This window comes from Natrix helvetica (genome assembly GCF_964273705.1).
Source record: "Natrix helvetica genome assembly, chromosome: 2".
NCBI lineage: Eukaryota > Metazoa > Chordata > Lepidosauria > Squamata > Natricidae > Natrix > Natrix helvetica.
In genome coordinates this window covers 292,109,011-292,133,340 of record NC_138552.1, presented here as the reverse complement: position 1 = coordinate 292,133,340, position 24,330 = coordinate 292,109,011, and the positions used below count along the sequence as shown (strand labels likewise).

Below are 24,330 nucleotides of genomic sequence, written 5' to 3'. Positions count from 1 at the left end.
AATTATGTTGCCTTTGTTACATTTGTGTTGCATTTGCGCTGACATATATATATATAATCTTTCTCTCTCTTCTTTTCCTCCCCCAGATCATTCTCAATTCCATGCACAAATACCAGCCCAGGTTGCACATTGTGAAAGCGGATGAAAACAATGCGTTTGGCTCGAAGAACACAGCTTTTTGCACCCATGTGTTCCCAGAAACCTCCTTTATATCGGTGACATCCTACCAAAATCACAAGGTGGGTGTGTAGCTTGCTTTTTTTTTTTTTTTTGAATTCGATAGAAGATGCAAATTGAACGTCAATAAGATAAGATTTTTTTTAAAGAACATTTTTAAATCTGAAAGGGTCCATTCTTCTTCATTGCAGCAACCTCATGTGAATTATCACTCTCAAAAATATAAAGTTTTCTTTTCCACAGCTGCCTTGCTTATTTCCACATGTGCAGGCTGGGTGCAGTCCAGAAATTAATTATAGACAGTACAGTATATTCTCCGTCCTGTTTGTCCTGATTTTATTTATGCATTGCATTTTTAATAGGATAGCATTGGAAGAAATATTCTTCTGGGTTCAGCTCCAAGTGGGGGGTGGGTGGGGGTGGAAGACACTGGAAACATGGTGGCTGCTTGGAAAGATGGTTTTAATGGTGGGCAGGACCACATGACTTGAAGATAGGCAGGGGGTTGGACTAGAAGACCTCCAAGGTCCCTTCCAACTCTACTATTGTATTGTATTGTATTGTATTGTATTGTATTGTATTGTATTGTAAGATGTTGGGTGTAGAAAAACGGGGGACTGTGGGACTAACTTAACAGCTGCAATGATTCGCTTAAGAACGGTGGCAAGAAGGGTCATATACTGTAATGGGGGCAAAATTCACTTAACAGCTGTCTCGCTTAGCAGTAGAAGTTTGGGGCTCAGTGGTGGCCGTAAGTCGAGGACTACTGTAATTCTTGCTTTTTTACTTCATGAGGCACCAACTAAAGCCAAGGAAAATGAAGAAGGGGGGGCTGTGTTTTTCCCCATCCACCCCCAATTTAAGCCTGAAATCTTTTCACAGAGAAAAATCTATTCCTGAAGGGTTTTCTCCCCCTCCCTTTTGATCCTCTGCTTGTTGGCAGTCGGTTTGTTATTTATTTGCTACCGTCCATCAACTGGGAGTCAGAAAGTCTTCCGGATCTTCTGACCCTGTTAAATCCAGGCCTGGCTCCCTTTTTATGGGGCCACACTGGGCTTTAAAAGAAGACCTCCAGATGCCTCCAGAGTCCTGGAAAAAAGAGGATTGCAAGCTTAAAGAGCCATTAAATTTAGAGAAGGAACTGGCAGGGTGATTTTTTTTTTTAATTTCCCTCCCACGGTCAAGGATGAGCTTGTGTCAATTTCTTTCTTTCTTTCTTTCTTTCTTTCTTTCTTTCTTTCTTTCTTTCTTTCTTTCTTTCCTTCCTTCCTTCTTTCTTTCTTTCCTTCCTTCCTTCCTACTTTCTTTCTTTCTTTCTTTCTTTCTTTCTTTCTTTCTTTCTTTCCTTCCTTCCTTCCTTCTTTCTTTCTTTCTTAGTTTGTCAAACATGTACAAAAGGGGTGTTCAAACTAGGGAACTTTAAGACTTGTGGACTTCAACTCCCAGAATTCTGGGAGTTGAAGTCCACAAGTCTTAAAGTTCCCAGGTTTGGACACCCCTGATGTACAAGATAGCAGGTGTAAGTGTGAACATGGACATGAACGCAGGAAATGAGTACAAATAAATGGGGACAGTAGGACAGGGATGGTAGGCACGCTGGTGCGCTTATGCCACATCCTGGGCATAAATGTTTTCAACTTCTGGCCTCAAAATGGCCCTCCAGGGCACTGCACACCAGAACAACTAGACACAAGGACAGTTTTTTCCTGAACGCCATCACTCTGCTAAACAACCAATTCCCACAACAATGTCAAATTATTTACTAAGACTGTATTACTATTCTTCTTCTCTTCCTTCCTAGTACCTATCTCTACCCACTTATGACTATAACCATGTTGCTTGTATCTTTACCATTTATATTGTTTTATTTGTTTCGTAGTATAATTTGAATGCTTATTAGTAACCTATGACTATCCCCAAGTGTTGTATCTTATGATTCTTGATGAATGTATCTATTTTATTTTTCTTTATGTACAGTGAGAGCATATGCACCAAGAACAAATTCCTTGTGCTTCCAATCACACTTGCCAACAAAGAATTCTATTCTATTCTATTCTATTCTATATTTTTATTTTATTCCTATTTTATTCCTATTCTATCCTATCCCATCCCATCCCATCCCATCCCATCCCATCCCATCCCATCCTATTCTATTCTATTCAATATTCCTATTTTATTCCTATTCTATCCTATCCTATCCAATCCTACCCTATCCCATCCCATCCCATCCCATTCTATTCTATTCTATTCTGCATGCCCCCTTTGTGGACCTCTTAGGAATGGGGTGAGGTCCATGGTAGACAGTTTGAGGATGAAGCTGTGGGAGTTTGAGGATGTAATAACGGAGTCAGGTAGAGCATTCCAGGTGTTGACCACTCTCTTGTTGAAATTGTATTTTCTGCAATCAAGTTTGGAGTGAGTTACCTTGAGTTTGTATCTATTGCTTGCCTGTGTATTACTGAGGTTGAAGCTGAAGAAGAGGTGTCTGTGTGTGTGTGTGTGTGTGTGTGTGTTCCTATTTTAGAATAGAGAAGAGTAAAGTAGAGTAGAGTAGAATTGATATATTGGCCAAGTGTGATTGGACACACAAGGAGTTTGTCTTTGGTGCAGATGCTCTCAGTGTACATAAAAAGACAAGATACATTCATCACAAATCATAAGGCCCAACACTTAATAATAGTCATAGGGTACAAATAAGCAATCTGGAAACAATCAATATCAATATAAATCATTAGGATGCAAGCAACAAAGTTACAGTCCTGCAGTCATAAGTGGGAGGAGATGGGTCATAGGAACGATGAGAAGACTAATAGTAATAGTAAAGGAGAAATTTCCTGACAGTGAGAACAATTAATCAGTGGAACAAGTTGCCTCCAGAAGTTGTGAATGCTCCAACACTGGAACACATTTTAAAGAAGCGATTGGACAACCATTTGTCTGAAGTGGTGTAAGGGTCTCCTGCCTAAGCAAGGGGTTGGACTAGAAGACCTCCAAGGTCCCTTCCAACCCTTTTATTATATTATATATTATATAAGTGGGAGGAGATGGATGATAGGAACGATGAAAAGATTAATAGTAATAGTAATGCAGACTTAGTAAATAGTTTGACGTTGAGGGAATTATTTGTTTAGCAGAGTGATGGCGTTCGGGGAAAAACTGTCCATTGTGTAGTTGTCTTGGTGTGCAGTGCCCTGTAGCATCGTTTTGAGGGTAGGAGTCTAAACAATTTATGTCCAGGATGCGAGGGGGTCTGTAGATATTTTCACGGCCCTCTTTTTGACTCGTGCAGTGTACAGCTCCTCAATGGAAGGCAGGTTGGTAGCCATTGTTTTTCTTTGCAGTTCTAATCATCCTCTGAAGTCTGTGTCTGCCTTTAGCAGAAAACAGAGACAAAACCTTTTTAGAAAAAAAGCAAAAAAAAATGCTTGATTCAGGCAGCTGGGAGGAACTGAGGCCCCCTATAACTTGGGTCAAGATTGTCAGTTGCAAAGTGAAGCTGTGCAGAAGCTGCTGCATTTCGAGAAAACTTTATGGAACGATATCACCCCGTGGACCCTCTTAAAACGTCAGTCTTAAGAAGGGGGTAATATTTCTGCATTATATGAGGTTGAGACACGGTTTTCTTAGTGCCAGGCTTCAAAGCTGCACTCCAGGAAAAAGGATTGCTCCAGCCTTATTGGCTTCCATCTTTATAGGAATAAAGAAAGGGGAGGGGGGGAAGCTTAATTTGGGGCCTAATTTGGTAGAGAGAGAGAGGAATACCTGGACAAAAACGAGGTGAAAGAAATGAAACTCTTCCTGTGTTTATGTTCCAAAGGAGGTTTTTCAAAAGACATTTCGCTTCTCATCTAAGAAGCTTCATCCGTTCTGACAGAGCCATTGATTCATTGAACAACTACATTGATTTGATTAGCACTCATGGCCAAACGAGTCATAAAATTGGGCACGACTCACTGAAAAGCTGCTTTGCTTAACAACCTAAAATCTGGTTCCAATTGTGGTCCTAAGTCAATGAACTACTTCTGTTGTTACTTTCACGATCAATCGCGTTCTTCCTGTAAATATTGGTATTAAAAATAATACTGAGGCATGTTCAAGAGTGGAGAGGACAGCGACTAGAGTACATGAATGAGGGCGATCAGAGATGCCTTCTTGACTGTTTGCCCCCTCCCTCCAATGGCAGATATCTCTGATTAACCCCCGTAAGGTGGGAAAAACAAAAAGTCTGTTGAAAGGAGATTTCTTCCAATTGATGGTTCTCCGAACTGCTCAGAAAGCTACCATGTTTTTCGGAGTATAAGACGCACTGGAGTATAAGACACACCAAGGTTTTGAAGAGGCAAATTTAAAAAAAAAAGTTTTTACAGGTGCAAAAACAGGCCTGTTTTTTTTTAAAGGCATGAATAGCCTTTTGGGGGCTTGCAGAGTGGTCCGGGGGGGGGGGGGCAAAAATGAGCAAAAAAAGGCCAATTTTTTGCGAAAATGGGCCTGTTTTTTGTCAAAAGAATTGCATGCATAAGCTGCCCTCCCCAGCCCCCAGGAGCTCTCTGAAAGCCACCTAAAGGCAATGCATGGCCATTTTGGTGAAGGGGTGGGGTTTCAGGAGGCTAAAAATGCTGTATTCAGTGTATAAGATGCACCCAGATTTTCAGCCTCTTTTTTGAGGGAAAAGGGTGCGTCTTATACTCCGAAAAATAAGGTAGCTACCGGTTCTTGTAAACCGTTAGCCCACTTCTAAAAGAGCACACAACCCACCTTCACAATTAACCTAATTCCATGATGGCGAACCTGTGGAACGCTTGCCCAAAGTGGCATGCAAAGCCGTGTCGCCCGGCACACACAACCTTGCCTGTTGTCTTCCGGGTTTCCGGTATGCCTGTGCGTGCGACAATCAGCTGTCCTTCATGTGCGTCGCAGTGGCAAAAACTGGTGTACGCATGCGCATTGGCCAGCTGATTGTCAGGTGCGCATGTGTGCCAGAGACCAGAGGTTCAGCTTTTCCAGAGCACGACCCCTTCACATGCGCGGCAGTGCCGAAAACCGGCCTGCATATGCGTGCTGACCAGCTGATCGTCGAGAGCGAGTCCCTTTGGGGAGAGGGGGCGGTATAAAAATCGAAATAAATCAAATCAAATCAATCAAATCGCTAGAACCCAGAGTTCAGCTTTTTTGGAGTGTGGCCCTGACGAGCGGACATGCACACGCTATGTTTCCATGCGACCTTTTCAGCACTCGGTGCCAAAAAGGTTCGCCATCACTGGCCTAATTGATTGTTCTCTAGTATGTCTCAGGGATTTCCGAGACCATCTAGACAGCTCCTTTCCACTTCCCTTCTGCTGTCCCCTGACCCCCCATTTTATATTCCTGTGATCTCCTAATTAGACTCACTGCAACCTTTTGCTTAGTAGCCGTTTGAGGGTTACAACGACACTCTACAAAGTGTCTTTATGATCATGTTTTATTCTTGTTTGGACAGGGATTATTTTTTTTCTTTCTCTTTCCAAAAACAAAAGAAGTTTATTCATTTATTTTAACATCGTACCCTTCGACTGCCTTGCATTAGCCAAGACTTATAGTCAGGGTGCATCAAATTCTACGTCAAAAACAGGGATGTTTCTTTAACTTGGGAGCTTAGTTTTCAGTAGCGGATCATAACCTCATCATGGCAAAATGGAAAATCTGGTGAGCGTACTTTTTTTTTAATTGCTGTTCCTGAGCCCATACAAGCATGCTGGCTGGGGAATTTGCGGAGTCCACTCATCTTACAGAATCATAGAATCACAGGGATGGAAGGGACCTTGGAGGTCTTCTAGTCCAACCCCCTGCTGAAGCAGGAGATCCTATATCAGTGGTGGGTTGCAGGCGGTACGCCCCTGTACAGGTGTACTGGAGCCAACCCGGAGCACTGGATACCATTCCGTTATAGTGCTCCGGAGGGCCTACCTGCCCTCCGAGCTCCTTACCGGAGTTTAAAGGCATCTGTGCTTCTGCGCAGGCGCATGGAGTGTATAGCGCCTGCGCGACACTCCATGGGGCAGCTGGAGTGTCGCGGAGGCACTTGAACGCATGCGTGCACTGCGCGCGTCCATGAGGGGTACCAGTTGGAACGGGATTTGCAACCCACCACTGCCCTATACCCTTTCAGACAAGTGGTTGTCCAGTCTCTTCTTGAAAGCCTCCAATGATGGAGTCCCCATAACTCCTGGAAACAAACTGTTCCACTGATTAATTTGTTCTCACTGTCAGAAAATGTCTCCTTAGTTCTAGGTTGGATTTCTCTTTGACAAGCTTCCACCCATTACTTCTTGGGTTCCCTTCTTTTACCTTAGAACAGGGGTCGGCAAACTTAAACACTCAAAGAGCCATTTGGACCCGTTTCCCACTGAAAAGAAAACACCGGGAGTCACAAAGCCCCTAACCGGAAGCTCCCTGTTCAATTCTCGAGCTAACCGGAAGTTCAGTTCCCCCACCATAGAGTCTCCTCCTAGCGCAGCGTCCTTTTTCCTCTACCTGTCATAGCCGAAAGCCCTATCAGTTGTGGAGACAACTGGAAAACCCTCCCCTTGCCAGAGAGTCTTCTCCTGGCGCACTGTGCTTCTCTCCCCCCCCCCCCAGAAGCTCCTCTCAAAATTGTGGCGCCGACCGGTGACAGAGCTGCAGCAGAGGGAGGAAAGAGCCACATGGGGCTCCAGAGCCACAGTTTGCTGACCCCTGCCCCAGAGCAATGGCCTCCAACCTTTTGAGCATCAGGGACCCGTTTCATGGAGAAAGGCTTTTCCACGGATCGGAGAGGTGTGGTTTTGCGTTTTGCCTGCACACCACGGATGGGGTTTCGCTTATTCGTATGTCCTGGTTGGTGGTGTGGTGCAGACTGGGGCTGGTCCACAGACGGGTTGGGGGACCCCTGCCTTAGATATCAAGTCAATTCCCTCCCCCTTAAAGTGTTACCTGCCGTCTGTTCTGGCATTCAAAAGTATGCAGAAAATTAAGGTGTCCACAGGAAAGCCTTCTACTTCCTTCATTTTCTTTTCTGTTTTCTTTTTAATAATTTTTATTGAATGTTTTAATCTTTAAAAACAGAAAGAAAAACATCACAAGAACGAATAAAGCACAAAACACACAGGACAATATAAAGTAATTATACAGCCTTCTGTATCGGCTTGCCTGTTTAGCCTTTATAGTTCTCCATTCTGCATTGCCTTCCTATTGTTTTTACCTTGTCCTATAATACAATACAATACAATAGCAGAGTTGGAAGGGACCTTGGAGGTCTTCTAGTCCAACCCCCTGCCTAGGCAGGAAACCCTATACTGTTTCAGACAGATGGCTATCCAACATCTTCTTAAAGGCTTCCAGTGTTGGGGCATTCACAACTTCTGGAGGCAAGCTGTTCCACTGATTAATTGTTCTAACTGTCCGGAAATTTCTCCTCAGTTCTAAGTTGCTTCTCTCCTTGATTAGTTTCCACCCATTGCTTCTTGTTCTACCCTCAGGTGCCTTGGAGAATAGTTTGACTCCCTCTTCTTTGTGGCAACCCCTGAGATATTGAAACAATGCTATCATGTCTCCCCTAGTCCTTCTTTCTCTTAAGCTAAACATACCCAGTTCCTGCAACCGTTCTTCATATGTTTTAGTCTCCAGTCCCCTAATCATCTTTGTTGCTCTTCTCTGCAATATAACAACTTCTCTATAATCTAACAGCAGTAGTGCTAACACTTATAATAATATTGATTATTTATATCACCATATATTTGCATTCTCTATTTTCTGTTTTGGCTTCTGTTTTCTAGCCACTTATAAATTCTATTCCATATTTTATAAAAATCCAATTCTTCTCTTTCTTTTAGTTCTATTGTCATTTTATCCATCTCTGCCCCTTCGAGTATTTTTCTAATTATTGTTTCATCTGCCGGTGTATTGATTTTTCCCCCAGTTTTGTGCGAAATCAATCCTGGCTGCAGTGAGTATGTGTATGATTATGTATTGAGATTGTTTATCCATTTTTGGTTTAATAGTCCTAATAAGAAGGCTTCTGGTTTCAGTTCTATTTTTCACTCCGTAATTTCTTCCAACCATTTCCGAATTTTGCACCAGTATTTCCTTGTGATGGGGCACGTCCACCACATATGGTAGAATGTTCCAGACTTCCAACATTTGGGGGATAAATGTGGGTACATTTTGGCCAATTTTGCTGGAGGCAAATGCCATCTATAAAACATTTTAAAGAGGTTTTCTTTGTAAGCTACTGACTGCCTTCATTTTCAATTTCAGCTATATTTTGTCTCCTCTTTTTTCCTGATTTTTTCTAAGCTACTTTTTTCCAGTGGCTTAATACAATACATTTTAAAACTCACTGTGGGTCTATTAAAGTTCTCTCTATCGTGTCGAGGGCTGAGAGGGTGTGCAAAGGGAAATAAAATAAATAACCAGCCCAGAGTAAGAGCAGAAGGACTCCGGGTTGTGCGTAACACTAAGCAACGGAGAGAAAAAGGGGGAATTTGGGTGTAAATCACTTGTAGCGAGAAGCCCGGAAGAGGGAGATGAAAAAACAGCTCCCCAGCCAGAAAATGCTGCCAGCTGCAGCCAGGAAGCGCTTCTTCTGTATAACATCACCCAAAAAAGAAGCGAAGTTTGGCTGCATGCTGGTTTGCGGGGAGACCAATAGCCTTTCGTGGTCTGAGGAGGTTTATTAAGTTGCTGCTGGTGGGAGATACCAGCTAGGAAGGCCAGGAAGAGAGTTTGAAACCCTTCTGTGCAGAAAGAAGATAGTTTCTCAGGTTATTACTTGAGGAACATCTGCAGGAGATCGTCAAGATTCTGCTGTGGGATTTCCAAGTGGTCTCCAATCCTCCCATCCTCCTTAGCATGGGAGATCAGCCAAGGTTGACTCAGGACTGCCACCTTCTGTTGATCTAAGCAACAGAGGTGGTTACAAATTTAATCTCTCTTTAATTTTAATACTTAAGGTTTTAGGGCAGTGGTGGAAAATCTTTTCGGCACCGAGTGCCCAAACCGGAACAGCCAGCCAGCTGGTCCTTGCATGCGCCAGAGCACTGTAAAACCCAAAGACCAGTTGGCTGGCGCGCAATGCCTATTTTTTGGCTGTTTTCTGGACCATTTTCTGGCTGTTGTTGGGCCATTTTTGACCTGGAAAACAGCTTGGAAAACAGCCAGGAAATGGTCCAGAAAATGCATATGCATGCCAGAAACCAGACAAGCAGCTGGCAATGGCTTGCATGCCCACAGAGAGAGGGCTGTGCATGCCACCTCTGGCACTTATGCCATAGATTCACCATCACGGTTCTAGGACCTTGTGCTTGCTTTTACGAAGGGGTAAGTCGCTTTGCTTGACAGTGAGATGGATGTCCTATAAATTCAATCAACAAACAAATAAATATTCAGAGACTAACATACCTGTGAGAGAACTGAGGTTTCAAATACAAGTAGTTCTTAATTTACTCCCGTTTGTTTAGTGACTATTCAAAGTTTCACCCGATTAAATGTCATACCAACGAGATTTTTAATAGGACATCAATTTCCCAGGCATGACAGCTACTGTGGTGTCCCGCCAGCGGTCAGCAGAGCTGGTAGCAGATTCGGAGAGTGAGGAGGTTGGGGAGGAAGATGGGCCAGTCCTGGAGTCTGGGGAAGGCTCTGATGAGGGCTCTGTGTCGGAGGCAGAGAGGGGGACAGAGCCGTATGCCAGTTATCAGCTGCCTTCAGAGTCAGACAGTGAGGCAGAAGAACAGCTGGAGCCTGTTCCCAGTGTGCGCATGCGCAGAGCTGCCAAACGAAGGGAAGAGCTAAAGAACAGGGCTCGTCTTGGGAGTAAGGCCACAAGTTGACGGTGAATGGCCCCTCCCAGAGGAAATAAAAGAGGAGCGAAAGGGGAGTGGAGTTTGCAGGAGACAATTAGTTTGCTTAATTGGTTCAGGACTCTCTGAGACTCCTTGCCAAGTTTTGCAGAGATCGCCCTGTCAGCTCTCCAAGCCAGATAAGGTTTGTGACTATAAATCCCCCCTCGAAAGACTTTGCTGGGTGTGAATAAGCAGAATTCACAGCAAATTAATAAAAGGTGTTTTTTGTCGGGGACAAAAAGTTTGCTCCATGCTTTTGGGAAGCCTCGGTTAGAACAGCTACTACACAAGAAACTGTCTTTTTCCTAAAATTGTGAGGGCACCGTTCCTGGAGGATTTCAAGCATGGTTGGTGGGAGCAGCCATTTGTCTCGGATTCCTCCTTGGGCGTGAGGAGGGGCTGGACTAGAAGATCTCAAGGTCCCTCCCAGCCATCTCTATCTAGGATTCTTTACCAAGACCACAGGCAATAGATCGGCTATGTCAGGGGTGTCCAAACTTGGGAACTTTAAGACTTGTGGACTTCAACTCCCAGAATTCCCCAGCCAGCTGGGGAATTCTGGGAGTTGAAGTCCACAAGTCTTAAAGTTCCCAAGTTTGGACACCCCTGGGCTATGTGGTAGCTATAGCAAAGACTGAACTTTTGGCTGTTTGGTGGTTCCCCCCCCCCCCCGACCCCCATTTTGGGGAGTTAGACAGAGGGAAGTAAAGCAAAACATATGGGGTTGTAATATTCCTAATATTTATTTCTAAAGCCTCAAATTGGGCTGTCAAAATTTTCTGCCAAATTGCATCAAAACAATCTTGGTGGGATGATGGGTCACAGGCAGAAGAGGGAGGGAAAGTAATTCTGAAAAATGCTTTACCAGATCCCTAGTAGTGGGTGTGAGAAGGTTTTTGTTTAAATTGATTTTTTTTAAATTTATGCAATAGATCTTTTTAATCCCACCTTTACATGTACCATACATAAAACTCTTTCTTACACTTATTTACCCCATACCAACAACCCTGTGATGTGGGTTGGCCTGACGTAAATTGACTGGCCCAAAGTTGATTTTCATGGTTAAAGTGGGACTAGAACTCACCGTCTCCTGGTGATTGGCCCAAAGTCACCTAGCTGGCTTTCATGCTTAGGATGAAACTAGAACTCACCGTCTCCTGGTGATTGGCCCAAAGTCACCCAGCTGGCTTTCATGCCTAAAATGAAACTAGAGCTCACCGTCTTCTGGTGATTGGCTTAAAGTCACCAGATGCCAAAGATGGAACACACAACACTGAAGCAAGTGATTTATGACCGTTTTTCACACTTATGACTGTTGCAGCATCCCCAGGGTCACATGATCAAAATTCAGGTCCTTTGCAACTGTTATGTATTTATAGATGTTCTGAGGGTCACGTGATCTCCATTTGTAGCCTTCCCAGCCAGAGGTGCTATTCAGCCAGTTCAGACTGGTTCAGGAGAGCCGGTAGAAGTGTGTTTCTGACATTGCCCGCATGTGTAGACGGAGCATGTGAGCAAATTGCCGTGTTTTGTGACGGCGCGCGTGCATGCACACTCACATTTCTGGTGCTGGGCGAACCGGTATTAACAGCAAGTGAATTCCCAGCTCTGTTCCCAGCTGGTTTCCAACAACTGCCTTGTTTATCAACAGAAATTCTGGACTCAATTGCGATTGTGTGTCGAAGACTACCTGTCAGCCTCTGCCTCTCTTACTTGCTATCGGCTGCATAGAAACAGGGAGGGTGGGGGTATGGTATTTGGGATGGGAATAAATGGTAAATGATATGGAAAAGGGAGTTTTCTTCTCAACATCTTCTGCGCGTACAGGTGGCCGGTTGTTTGGACCTGGTCAAGGCCAGCCATCGTGCATTCCAACATGATGATGCCTTTTGGAGATGCATCCCACATGACACCTAAGGGAGTTGCACATTGGACACTGGGGTGGGGTCATTGGAGGGAGGGGGCTGGGTTATCATTTGATATGTACTTGTTCGAGACTTTCTGGCTCAGATCTTGCCTTACTTTTGCTGCTATCTTTTCACAACCAGTAAAAATACCTTGATTCTACGAACAATGGAGTTGGGAGTTTTCTTTCTTGGTTATTGATGGAGGTACATCTGACACTACCTATAACAGGGATGGCTAACCTTTTTGCCATGGCATGACAAAAGCGGGGGGGAGCACGGGGGGTCATGCAAGTGCATGCCCACATCCATAATTCTATGCGCACTCCCTCCCGCGCATGTGTGCACTCCCTCGCTTTTGGCGCATAATGGTGGAGCCTTTTTTCACCCTTCCCAGGCTCCAGAGGCTTTCTAGGAGCCTGGGGAGGGTGAAAAATGGCCGCCCCGACCCCCACCCTCCACAGTTGGCCCATTTTCCGACTTCTGGTTTGCATGTTGGGCCATTTTTCTCCCTCAGGAGTTTCAGGAGGCTTCCCTGAAGCCACCCGAGGGTGGAAAATGGCCCTAGTTTGGGCAAAAAAAGGATGAAAATGAAGGCCAAAATCAGCTGGGCCAGTGCGTGCATGCGTGCTGGAGCTGACAGGACAATGCCTCGCGTGTCCTAAGAAATAGCTCCGTGTGCCACTTGTGGCACCTGTGCCATAGGTTTGCCACAGTAGTGGGTTTCAAATTTTTTTAGAACCTCTTCTGTAGGTGTGGCCTGCTTTGTGGGAGTGGCTTGCCAGCCATGTGACTGGGTCGGCATGGCCAACTTGTAAAATGGGGTGAAACTCACTTAACAATGCTCTTGCTTAGCAACCAAAATGTTGGCTCAGAAACTGGCATTTGAAGCACGCAAGTCTTAAAGCTGTCAAGTTACAAGACCCTTGCACCCCGAACCCTTTAGGGAAAAAAAACCCAGGGGTGTTCAAACTTGACAGCTTTAAGACTTGTGGACTTCAACTCCCAGAATTCCTCCTCCAGTCATGTTGGCTCAGGAACTCTGGCATTGAAGCATGCAAGTCTTAAAGCTGTCAAGTTACAAGACCCTTACACCCCTAACCCTTTAGGGGGAAAACACCCAGGGGTGTTCAAACTTGACAGCTTTAAGACTTGTGGACTTCAACTCCCAGAATTCCTCCTCTCGCTCTTCATCTTGATGATGTGTGGACAAGCGGGGGGAGGGAGCTGGAACCGGTTCTAAATGGCACGGTAGATTTGTGGAATCTATAGAAAAGGTTAGAACTGGCAGGAACTCACCCCTGGTTTGCCATCACAAACCTATAACCTGCTTCATGTCCTGATAAAGTTTGATGTTTCCTGTTCTTAATGTTTCAAATCTGTGAAGCCTTCAACAGACCAAGAATCCTGGCTTGTGCCAAACTGGATGTAACCTTTCTCCCCCCCCCACCCTTTTCTCTTGAAAGATCACCCAGCTGAAGATAGAGAATAACCCGTTCGCCAAAGGCTTTCGAGGGAGCGACGACACTGACCTCCGCGTGGCAAGATTGCAAAGGTGGGACAAAGGGGAAATTTTAAGAAACGCCTGGAAATATTGTTTACGGAGATCATTCAGATCACAATTATCCCAAAGGTGCTTGAAAATGTTTCGCTTTTCTCATCCCAGAAGTCGAACTGAACAGAACTGAAGAAGCTTCTGGGATGAGAAGCAAAATGTCTTCAAGGAAAAATACCAAGGGCGTCCAGTTGCCTTTTGGGAAAAAACACCTTTGGGAGCCTTGAAATATTCATTCATATTGTCTGTCTGTCTGTTTGTCTCTCTCTCTCTCTAATCTACTCATCTATATCTATCTGCCTATATCTGCCTATCTATTATCTATCTATCTATCTATCTATCTATCTATCTATCTATCTATCTATCTATCTATCTATCTATCGGTCCATCCATCCATCCATCCATTCATATTGTCTATCTGTCTGTCTCTCTCTCTCATCTACCCATCTATATCTATCTATCTATCTGCCTGCCTGCCTGCCTGCCTGCCTGCCTGCCTGCCTGCCTGCCTGCCTGCCTACCTACCTACCTACCTATCTATCTATTTATCTATCTATCATCTATCCATCCATCCATCCATATTGTCTGTCTGTCTGTCTGTCTGTCTCTCTGTGTGTGTGTCTGTCTGTCTGTCTGTCTCTTTCTCTCTCATCTACCCATCTATATCTATCTATCCATCCATCCATCCATCCATCCATTCATATTGTCTACTATCTATCTATCTATCTATCTATCTATCTATCTATCTATCTATCTATCTATCTATCTATCTATCTATCTATCTATCATCTATCTATCCATCCATCCATCCATCCATCCATCCATCCATCCATATTGTCTGTCTGTCTGTCTCTGTCTCTGTGTGTGTGTCTGTCTGTCTCTCTCTCTCTCTCTCTCTCTCTCTCATCTACCCATCTATATCTATCTATCTATCCATCCATCCATCCATTCATTCATCCATCCATCCATCCATCCATCCATATTGTTTGACTGTCTGTCTTTCTGTCTGTCTGTCTCTCTCATCTACCCATCTATATCTATCTGCCTATCTATCTATCCATCCATTCTATTGATCAACCTACCTACCCACCTACCTACCTACCTACCTACCTACCATGGCGCAGTACAGTTAGACTGCAGTACTGCAGGCTACTTCCTGCTGACTGCCAGCTCCTTGCAATTTGGCAGTTCAAATCTCACCAGGCTCAAGGTTGACTTCCATTAGTGCTATTGCTATTGCAGGCTAATTCTGCCCACAGTCAGGAGTTCAGTCCTGACCCGCTCAAGGTTAACTCATCCTTCCATCCTTCCAAGGTCGGGAAAATGAGGACCCAAACTGTTGGTGCCAATATGCTGACTCCAGAGGTGGTATTCAGCAGGTTCTGACCAGTTCTGGAGAGAAACTTCCATCACTTTTCTTGTCTCAGAAGAGACTAGATAGTCACTTATCTAAAATGGTATTGGTTCTCCTGCCTGAGCAAGGGGCTGGACTAGAAGACCTCCAAGGTCCCTTCCTGTTCTGACCTAGGCTTCCCCAGCAGCAGGAAGCCGAGTCCTCATCCCGATAAACCCCTTTTATTTAATTGACAGTGAATTCCTCTCCACCAAAGTCTTTCCTCTCCACCATCTTTCAAGATAGCTCACAATTACCGACCTTCATCAGCCTTGGAGAGTAGCCAGGCCCATATCTTTCACAGGCCGCAAAACTTGGCAAGAATGCAGGAATGAACTAATTGCCTCCTGCAAACTCCACTCCTCTTTCACTCTTCTTTTATTTCCTCTGGGGGGGGCATTCACTGTCCACCTTACTCCCAAGTCGACCCCTGTTCTTTAGCCGTTCCCTTCCTCTGGCAACTCTGCGCATGCACACACTGGGAACAGGCTCCAGCTGTTCTTCTGCCTCACTGATCTCAGACTCCGAAGGCAGCTGACAACTGGCATACGGCCCTGTCCCCCTCTCTGCCTCCGACACAGAGCCCTCATCAGAGCCTTCCCCAGACTCCAGGACTGGCCCAGGTTCCTCCCCAACCTCCTCACTGTCCGAATCTGCTGCCAGCCCTGCTGGCCTCTGGTGGGCCACAACACTTCCAGCGCTATTCTGATTCTATTTCTGCTAATGTTTGCAGCAAAGAGTATCCTGTGATCTCGAAGAGCATCATGAGGCAGAGGTTGGTCTCCACACACGGTCAACTCTCCGCGAAATCGGACCTCAGCCCGCCTCACGGAAGCCACCAAGCTCTCCACCACTACCAGTACGAGAACGGAGCTCACATGCCATTCGCCAGCTCAGAGGCTCAGGATCTGCCCCTGAACACCTTCCCGGCACAGAGGGAATCCGGCCTTTTCTACCACTGTCTGAAACGGAGAGGTAAGGCGAGGAGATGGACCGGGGGGGGGGGGGGGAGAGGAGATATTTTTTGCTTCCCCCCCCCAAAAAAAGAGGGTGCTTCTTATACACTGAATACAGCATTTTTGGCCTCCTGAAACGACCACCTCACCTTTGCAAAAATGGCCATGCATAGCCTTTAGGAGGCTTCCACACTGCTCCTGGGGGCTGGGGAGGGCACAAATGAGTGAAAAATAGGCTGTTCTTTTGCTTGTTTCCGGCCCCACGCTCAAGGAGCACTCTACAAGCCTCCTAAAGGCTATGCATGCCCTTTTTGGGGCAAAAAACGAGGTCATTTTTGCAAACGCCAGGCCATTTTTGCCTCCCCCGACTCCCAGGAGCACTTTGCTGGCCTCTCAAACTCTCTACATGCCCTGTTTTTCACAAAAAATGAGGTGTGCAGAGGGTTTGGGAGGTCTGCAGAATGCGAAAACTTTTTTTAAAAAATTTATCTCTTCAAAATTTTGATGCGTCTTATACTCCGGTGCGTCATGCTCCGAAAAATACGGTAAATTTATTTTCTTTGATCGTAAAAAAATAAAATACAAAAGAAGAAAAACCAACTAAGCAAAAAAAAAAAACACAAAAAAACCCCATGCATCCAGCATTAACAACAATGAAAAAAAAAGATTGTTATACAAAAAAGAAGAAAAAGTAACCTGAATATCAAATAAAATTAACATTAAACATACAGTATAGAACAGTGATGGGTAACCTTTCAGGGATTAGGTGCCCAAAGGGCATGTGCACGCACTGAAACCCCAAAATGCAATGCGCGTGCATCCCCTTGCATGCACACCGCCCCCTGCATGTCCCCCCCCCCCACATATGTGCATGTCCCCCCTGCATGCACCCTGCCCCCCAAACATGCAAGGCAGAGACCCAAAGACCAGCGGGCTGGTGGGAGATGCATACCATTGCACAGAGGAGCTGAACTGGGGCAGCAGCTCGTGTGGTATCAGAGAGGGCGATTCATGCCATCTCTGGCACGCGTGCCGTTCGTTCGCCATCACAGCTATAGAATCTACCCTGGCTGGATGCTAAAAACAAAAGAGAAAAAAAAGGGGGGAAACTACAAATAATTATCAATCATTAATATTGCCAGCTCTGCCGCCCTTTGATCGAAATAAATTAATTTGTGCCATTCACTTTTAACCAAAGTGATCCAGCTTGGTGTCGTAGTGAAGGTGTTGGCTTAGAAACCAGGAGACTGTGAGTTCCAGTTCCGCTTTAGCCATGAGAGCAGCTGGGTGAGGTTCTAGTTTCATCTTAGGCATGAAAGCCAGCTGGGTGACTTTGGACCAATCACCAGGAGACGGGGAGCTCTAGTTTCATCTTAGGCATGAAAGCCAGCTGGGTGACGTTGGGCCAGTCACCAGGAGACAGAGAGTTCTAGGTTCTGCCTTAAGCATGAAAGCCAGTTAAGTGACTTTGGGCCAATCACCAGGAGACTGTGAATTCCAGTCCTGCTTTAGGCATGAAAGCCAGCTGGGTGATTATGGGCCAATCACCAGGAGACAGTGAGTTCTACTTCTGCCTTAGTCATGAAAGCTGACTAAGTGACTTTGGGCCAATCACCAGGAGACCGTGAGTTCTAGTCCTGCCTTAGGCATGAAAACCAGCTGGGTGACTATGGGCCAGTCAATAGGACACTGTGAATTCTAGTCTCACCTTATGCATGAAAGCTGGCAGTGTGACTTAGGGCCAATCACCAGGAGACCGTGAGTTCTAGTCTCATGTTTTATGCCTTAGGCGTGAAAGGTTACTTTGGGCCAATCACCAGGAGATTCTAGCATCCTGGCTGCTTCCCATCCCCGTCGTCTCTTTCGCAAGAGGGGTGGCAGGTGGGGTGGGGGAGAAGTGAGGCGCGCGTCCTAGCAGTACTGGAGACTTGCAACTCCGTTGCATTCCTCGCCATTTTCTCCAGTGAAGCAACTTGTAAAAAAAACCTTGCTAATTCAATCAAACATCTCGAACCCGTGAGGTTTTTTTTTACAAGGTGATTCACTGGACAAAGTTGCAAGGAACGCGATGGAACTGCAAGTCTATGGTATTGCTAGGACGCTCACCTCTCTACTCCCCTGCCCCACCTGCCACCCCTCTCACTAAGAGACGGCAGGGAAGGGAAGCAGCCAGGGTGCCGTTGCCATTTGGGCGGGGTGGGAGGTGTTGGGCTATGAGACACACGTCTTACTGACCGCTCCGTTGCATCTCTCGGTCTGTGCAGGGAAACACCTTGCACAGTAAAGAAAACCTCACGAGTTTGAGAACTTAATTGCTCGCGCTCACGAGAATTTTTTCATTACCGTGCAAGGGGTTTGCTTGCACAGACTAGCCAAGAAACTCGACGGAGCGGTCAGTGTCCAGTAAAACACACGGTCCCGCCTGCCCCATCCCCTGCCCCACCTGCCACCCCAAATTGCGCCCCACCATGAAACGCGTGTCTTTGCGGAGACTGGTAGGTCCGTCGTGTTCCTCACCGTGGTGTTCACGGAAGCACCTTGTAAAAAAAACTTTCTCGCGAGTTCGAGAAGTTTGATTGAACTCGCGAGAAAGGTTTTTATACGTGTTTCCCTGGACACAATGGCGAGGAACGCGACAGAGGTCTTTTGCGTGGGAAGGAGTGGTGCACGAGGCACGTTGCTGGCCTGACACTCTTTTTGCAGTGGTCCCTCTTTTTTTCCCAGCCATCGGCCTTACCAGTAGGTACGGTAAGGGTGTGTGGGGTGCGTGGAACATGTCCCCCCCTCCCCACCTCTGGCCTCGCCTCCTCACCTCGGCTGTTTGAGTGTAAAGCAACCAGTAGAAATGGCAGCGTTTAAGTAGTTGGGGGGAGCTTATTTTGGGGAAGGCAGTGGTGGGTTCCGGATCCCATTCCAACCAATACGTTTGGAATCGGCCCGGCGGTGTCCAGATGGGCGCGTGCAGCGTGCGCATGCATCTTAGCGCCTCCGCGAGCCTCCGCAACGCTCCAGTTGTTCAGTGGAGCATCATGCAGGTGCTATATGTGCCATGCGCATGCGCGGAAGTACAGAAGACTTAAAAGGCCGGTAAGGAGCTCGGGCGGGCGGGTGGTCCCTCTGGAGCACTGTACCGGAACGGCATCCGGTGCTCTGGGCTGGCTCCAGGACGCCTGTACCGGGGTGTACTGCCTGCAACCCACCACTGGGGGCGTGGGCATTTTAGCACATGCCCTGAAAAGCCCGATTGGGCTTATTATCAGGACATGTCCTATTTTCGGGCAAACATGGTAATAACAATTTTAAAAAGCATTTCAAGGCAACTCAAAACGTCTTGATCCCTGACCCCTGTCAGATAAGAAAGGAGATATTTTCTGAAGAAGTAAATTTTTTCCTTCTTGTTGTTTTGTTTTGTTTTAATCAGTAAGTCTTAGTTTTATCTCGCAAGGCTTCCCCCGCCTCCCCACGAGGGCTCCTGGCCAATGTAAAACACCGTTGCCGTTGCGGGAATAGCGCTCACAAGGAGTCGTGTTAAGGCTCCTTGAACTTGTCAAAAGCAGAAGTTATCCTAACGTTTGCCGCATGTTCCTTGTCAAAGTTTGCAAAAAGTAATTTTGGGATATACAAGAAAACAGCTCAGGTCCCTGAAATTCTCGGATGAGGAAACAAAATCCTGGAAATGAAGATTGATAGGATTAGCTGCTAGACCCTGGCTGTTTTCTGTCTTCTTTTTTTCTTTTTTCTTCTACTAAAGAGGAAAATCCTTTGAGGGATAAAATAAGGAGATGACATTCTGTTGTTAGGGTAGTTTCTTAAGCCATTTATTATGGTCAGAATCAATTTTTTAAAAGAAAAACTAACCTACCGTATTTTGGGGATTATAAATCGCACCGGTATATAAGACGCACCAAGATTTCGAAGAGGTAAATAAGGGGAAAAAATGGTTTTTACCTTCCCCCACCCCCCAGAAGCACTCTGCAGGCTTCAGCAGAACTGGGGGAAGGGGAAAATGCCCCCTTATTTTTCACCAAAACGGGGGCATTTTCCCCTTCCCCCAGTCCTGCTGAAGCCTGCAGAGTGTTTGTGGGGGGGGGGGGGAAGGCAAAAACATTTTTGCAAAAAACAGTCCTTTTTTGCCAGTTTTTCACAAAAATGGAATGCGGAGGCGGTGTTTCGGGAGGCCAGAAAGGGCTGTATTTGGTGTATAAATTGCACCAACATTTCCATGATCTTTTAGGGGGGGGGGGGGGAAGGTGCGTCTTATACTCCGAAAAATACAGTGCAGAATTAAAGACTACGCCAGTGATGGCTAACCTTTTTGTCATCACGTGCCGAAAGCGACGTAATGCAATGTGCCTGTGTCCCCCACCTGCTCCCCTGCAGATTACTTTTGTGTTGTAATTTTGAAGGGTCATTAAGCGACCCGTTGTTATGTGAGGTCTACCAGTATGAGGTTTTACCTAATGAGTCCATGCTAATTCCCTGTTTCATCCCTCCTTCCTGCTGGGATCGCAATATAGCAGTGGCACTTACACTTATATAGCGCTTCACAGTGCTTTACCGCCCACTCTAAGCGATTTACAGAGTCAGCCTATTGTCCCCAACAATCTGGGTCCTCATTTTACTCACCTTGGAAGGATAGAAGACTGAGTCAATCTTGAGCCAATCAGGATTGAACTCCTGGCAGTGGCAGTTTGCCTGCAATAGCAATACGTCTTAGACTTATGTACCATTTCACAGTGCTTTACCGCCCTCTCTAAACGGTTTACAGAGTCAGCCTCTTGCTCCCAACAATCTGGGTCCTCTTTTTACCCACCTCAGAAGGATAGAAGACTGAGTCAACCTTGAGCCTGGTGAGATTCGAACTGCCAAATTGCAAGCAGCCGGCAGTCAGCAAAAGTAGCCTGCAGTACTGCACTCTAACCACTGAGCCACCGTGGTTGCTGTCCAACAACAAAAGGACAAAACTCAGGGATGAAATCCTAGCAAAAATAGTTCGGCTTACCCTGAATGTTAAATTCCTCCAGATTATTTCTATTGCACTACCGTATTTTTCAGAGTGTAAGACGCACTGGATATAAGGCACAACAAGGTTTTGAAGAGGCAAATTAAAAAAAAAAAGGTTTTGCACTCTGCAAACCTCCCAAAAATGGCCCTTTTTCTTTTCTTTTTTTAAAAAAGGGCATGGATAGCCTTTAAGAGGCTTGTAGAGTGCTCCTGGGGGCTGGATGGGAGGGGGGGCACAATTGAGCAATAAACAGGCCATTTTTTGCTCATTTCTGCCTTCCCCAGCCCTAGGAGCACTCTATAAGCCTCCTAAAGGCTATGCACGGCCATTTTTGCAAATGTGGCGGGGTTTTGGGAGGCAGAAAATGCTGTATTCAGTGTATAAGACGCACCCAGATTTTCAGCCTCTTTTTTGAGGGAAAAAGGTGCATCTTATACTCTAAAAAATACGGTAAGTTCAATTTGTTTTTTCTGTGAACTTTTCTGTATGATCAAATTACGGATTGAAAAAAATTCTTTGCACGTCCACAGAAGGGGCCCGGCATCTGGACCTACCCTGCAAACGCTCGTACTTGGAACCGACCTCTTCCCCCGGAGATGACCCCTACTTTCGGTCGCCACCGCCCTACGACCAACAAATGTTGAGCCCCGCGTACTGCAGCGACGTGACCTCACGGGAAGCGTGCATGTACTCCGGTTCGGAAATTGGAAGTGTGTCGGGGGTGGAAGATCTGCCTCCCCCTCCCCCTCCTCCTCCCCCACCTCCCCCTCCCCCTCTGAGCTGCAATATGTGGACCTCTGTTGCACCTTACACCAGTTACAGTGTTCAGACCATGGAGACTGTCCCGTACCAGCCCTTCCCCGCTCATTTCACTGCCACAACCATGATGCCACGCCTCCCACCCATCACCGGCCAAGGGTCCCAGCCGCCGGGCAACAGCCCTTTCGCCGTCTATAATCAACTCTCCCAACCCCGCGAAAGGATTCCTGGATCGTCCTTCCCCAGAGAACGGATGGCCGAGAGGAAGCTCCCGTCGCCCCACTTAAGCGCGGCCAATGAGTTTCTCTACTCCCAGACTTTCTCCTTGTCCAGGGAGCCCTCTTTACCGTATCATTCAGGAGTGGGCACAGTGGACAACTGGACTGACGGATGATTCTGCCTGTCATTGTGAGGATTCGATTCGCTGCTCCCGGACGGTTCATTCGGTGTGAATATCTACGGATGCCTTGCACGTCCGCAGCATCTGCGCAGACCTGCGTTTGTGTGGGTGTTGGGAACTTTCTGTGCAATGGCAGAGGAACATTGTTGGGAGGGGTGGGGGGGTCAGTTCAGTGGAAGAGGTTTGCCTCAGCAACATGGACCCTGTCCCAGAGATCCAGTCAGGTATTTGCCTCTTAGAGAGTCGCATCCCTCACTGAGCTCCTGTCAGGCGCAAAGAATCAGGACTACAAATTAAGTTCTAGTTAAACTGATGTATCGCTCGTGCCTACGCACCAGAATCTGGTCAACTAACGTTCAGTACTAAATTGGTGGTGGAGAAAAGTCAATGGAATTCAAGAGGCTTAGTCTCCCGTTTGGGTTGATTCCTCTTTTTGACTCTGCCTTGCCTTCTGTCACAGTTCCTAAAATGCTCAAAGCATCATTTGCTTATCTTTCTAAACCAGAGTCTTTCACTCTATCCAAGAAAAGTCGATTGATACAATTTGGGCTCCCAGATGTGAGGGCAGCGGGGGGAAAAAAACCCTTTTTTCCTCAGATGCAGCTGATTTGCTCTCTTACCAGCAACCCCCCCCCCCCCCCAACAACCTAAAGCCAGCCTAATTTTTGCTGTCACGTGCGGAAAAACCAGGAAATCCAGGCAGTTCAAATGAATATAAAGGTTTATGGCAAGCTGACGTTCGCTACAAGGATCTGAGCTACTAAAAGTCAAAGCAAATTGGTGGTAGATAAGAGTCAGTGAATTCAGGGTGGGCTGGACTTACGTCCCTTGTGGGCATGAAGGGGTGTAAGACTGATGATGCGTTTGACCCCCCCCCCCTCTTTCAGGCTCAGCCTGGCCATTTACAGCAGGGGTGTCAAACTCAAGGGCCGAGGGCCAGATCCGGCCCACAGGATGCTTACATGTGGCCCATGGGGCCGCCCTGGAAACAGCGAAGGGCCGGCCCACAGTTTCTCTGCCAGCGAAAACAGAGTGGGCCGCATTTTCACAGCCGAAAACAGAGCTCGGAAGCCCGTTTTCTCTGACAGAGTGCTCGGGCCGCCACAGGAGCCCTTGACAAGAGTGACATTAAGCTCGGCATGACCACCTGGCACCCCAAGGTAAAACACAACCGTGGTGCAACCCTCAATGAAATCGAGTTTGACACCCCTGATGCTACAGCAAGCATGATATGGCTCTGAGCATGAACAATGATGCAAGCCCCTTCCCACCATGGCGTCAATCAGTCATTGTGACTGTAGTGTCAACAATGCACCAGTGGGCATCTGTGCAGTGAGGTCACTGCTGGATAAGCTTTGCACCAATCAGGTCTGATTTCAAAGCTGGAACGGGTTTTGCTGCTCACCTATTGGAAGGGCTTTCTCTCTGGGGAGGGAAAGCAGGGTTTTCTTCGAGAAAACAGGAAACCCACCTCCAATATCTTCCCCTTTCAACCCAGAAAGCCAGACACAGGTCTACATCTTGAGCTCTGAAGCTTAACAGTCTTCCTGGACTTTAGGATAGGGAAAGTTTTGGTTGCCACGATGTAGAAAAGATGCGGAGACTCCAGAAAGAGTGCAGAGAAGAGCAAGAAAGAGGATTAGGGGACTGGAGACTAAAACATATAAAGAAAAGTTGCAGGAACTGGGTATGTCTAGTTTAATGAAAAGAAGGACTAGGGGAGACAGGATAGCAGTCTCCCAATATCTCAGGGGTTGCCCCAAAGAAGAGGGAGTCAAACTATTCTCCAAGGCACCTGAGGGTAGAACAAGAAGCAATGGGTGGAAACTAATCAAGGAGAGAAGCAACTTAGAACTGAGGAGAAACTTGCTGACAGGTAGAACAATGAATCAGTGGAACAGAAGTTGCCTCCAGAAGTTGGGAATGCCCCAACAGTGGAAGTCTTTAAGAAGATGTTGGATAGCCATTTGTCTGAAACGGTATAGGGTTTCCTGCCCAAGCAGGGGGTTGGACTAGAAGACCTCCAAGGTCCCTTCCAACTCTGTTATTCTATTCTATTCTATTCTATTCTATTCTATTCTACTCTACTCTACTCTTCTCTTCTCTACTCTACTCTACACTACACTACACTACACCACACCATACCATACTATACTATTCAAATTCTACTCTATTCCCTTCTACTCCATTCTATTCCATTCCATTCACTATTCGATTTGATTCACATTCCTCTATTCTATTCTATTCTTACTTTGGGTGCCATTGGTTTGAAGGTCAGGCAGAAGATTCTTCCTAGCTACAATACACCCTATTCTTGTTTAAAC

At 46.3% G+C, this 24,330-nt stretch overlaps 1 protein-coding gene across 6 annotated transcripts in view; it reads left to right on the top strand.

Annotated features, from left to right (window-relative positions):
- TBX4 (T-box transcription factor 4) overlaps positions 1 to 22,632 on the top strand; it is a 98,960-nt gene extending 76,328 nt beyond the window's left edge. For all 6 annotated transcript variants that reach the window (XM_081945437.1, XM_081945435.1, XM_081945436.1 and 3 more), the window contains exons 6-9: positions 87 to 239; positions 13,405 to 13,493; positions 15,620 to 15,861; positions 21,378 to 22,632. In XM_081945437.1, coding sequence (XP_081801563.1) covers positions 87 to 239; positions 13,405 to 13,493; positions 15,620 to 15,861; positions 21,378 to 22,000 — 1,107 coding nt within the window. In that variant the 3' untranslated portion in view covers positions 22,001 to 22,632. The remainder of the gene's footprint in view (positions 1 to 86; positions 240 to 13,404; positions 13,494 to 15,619; positions 15,862 to 21,377) is intronic.
- Positions 22,633 to 24,330: the final 1,698 nt, after the last annotated feature.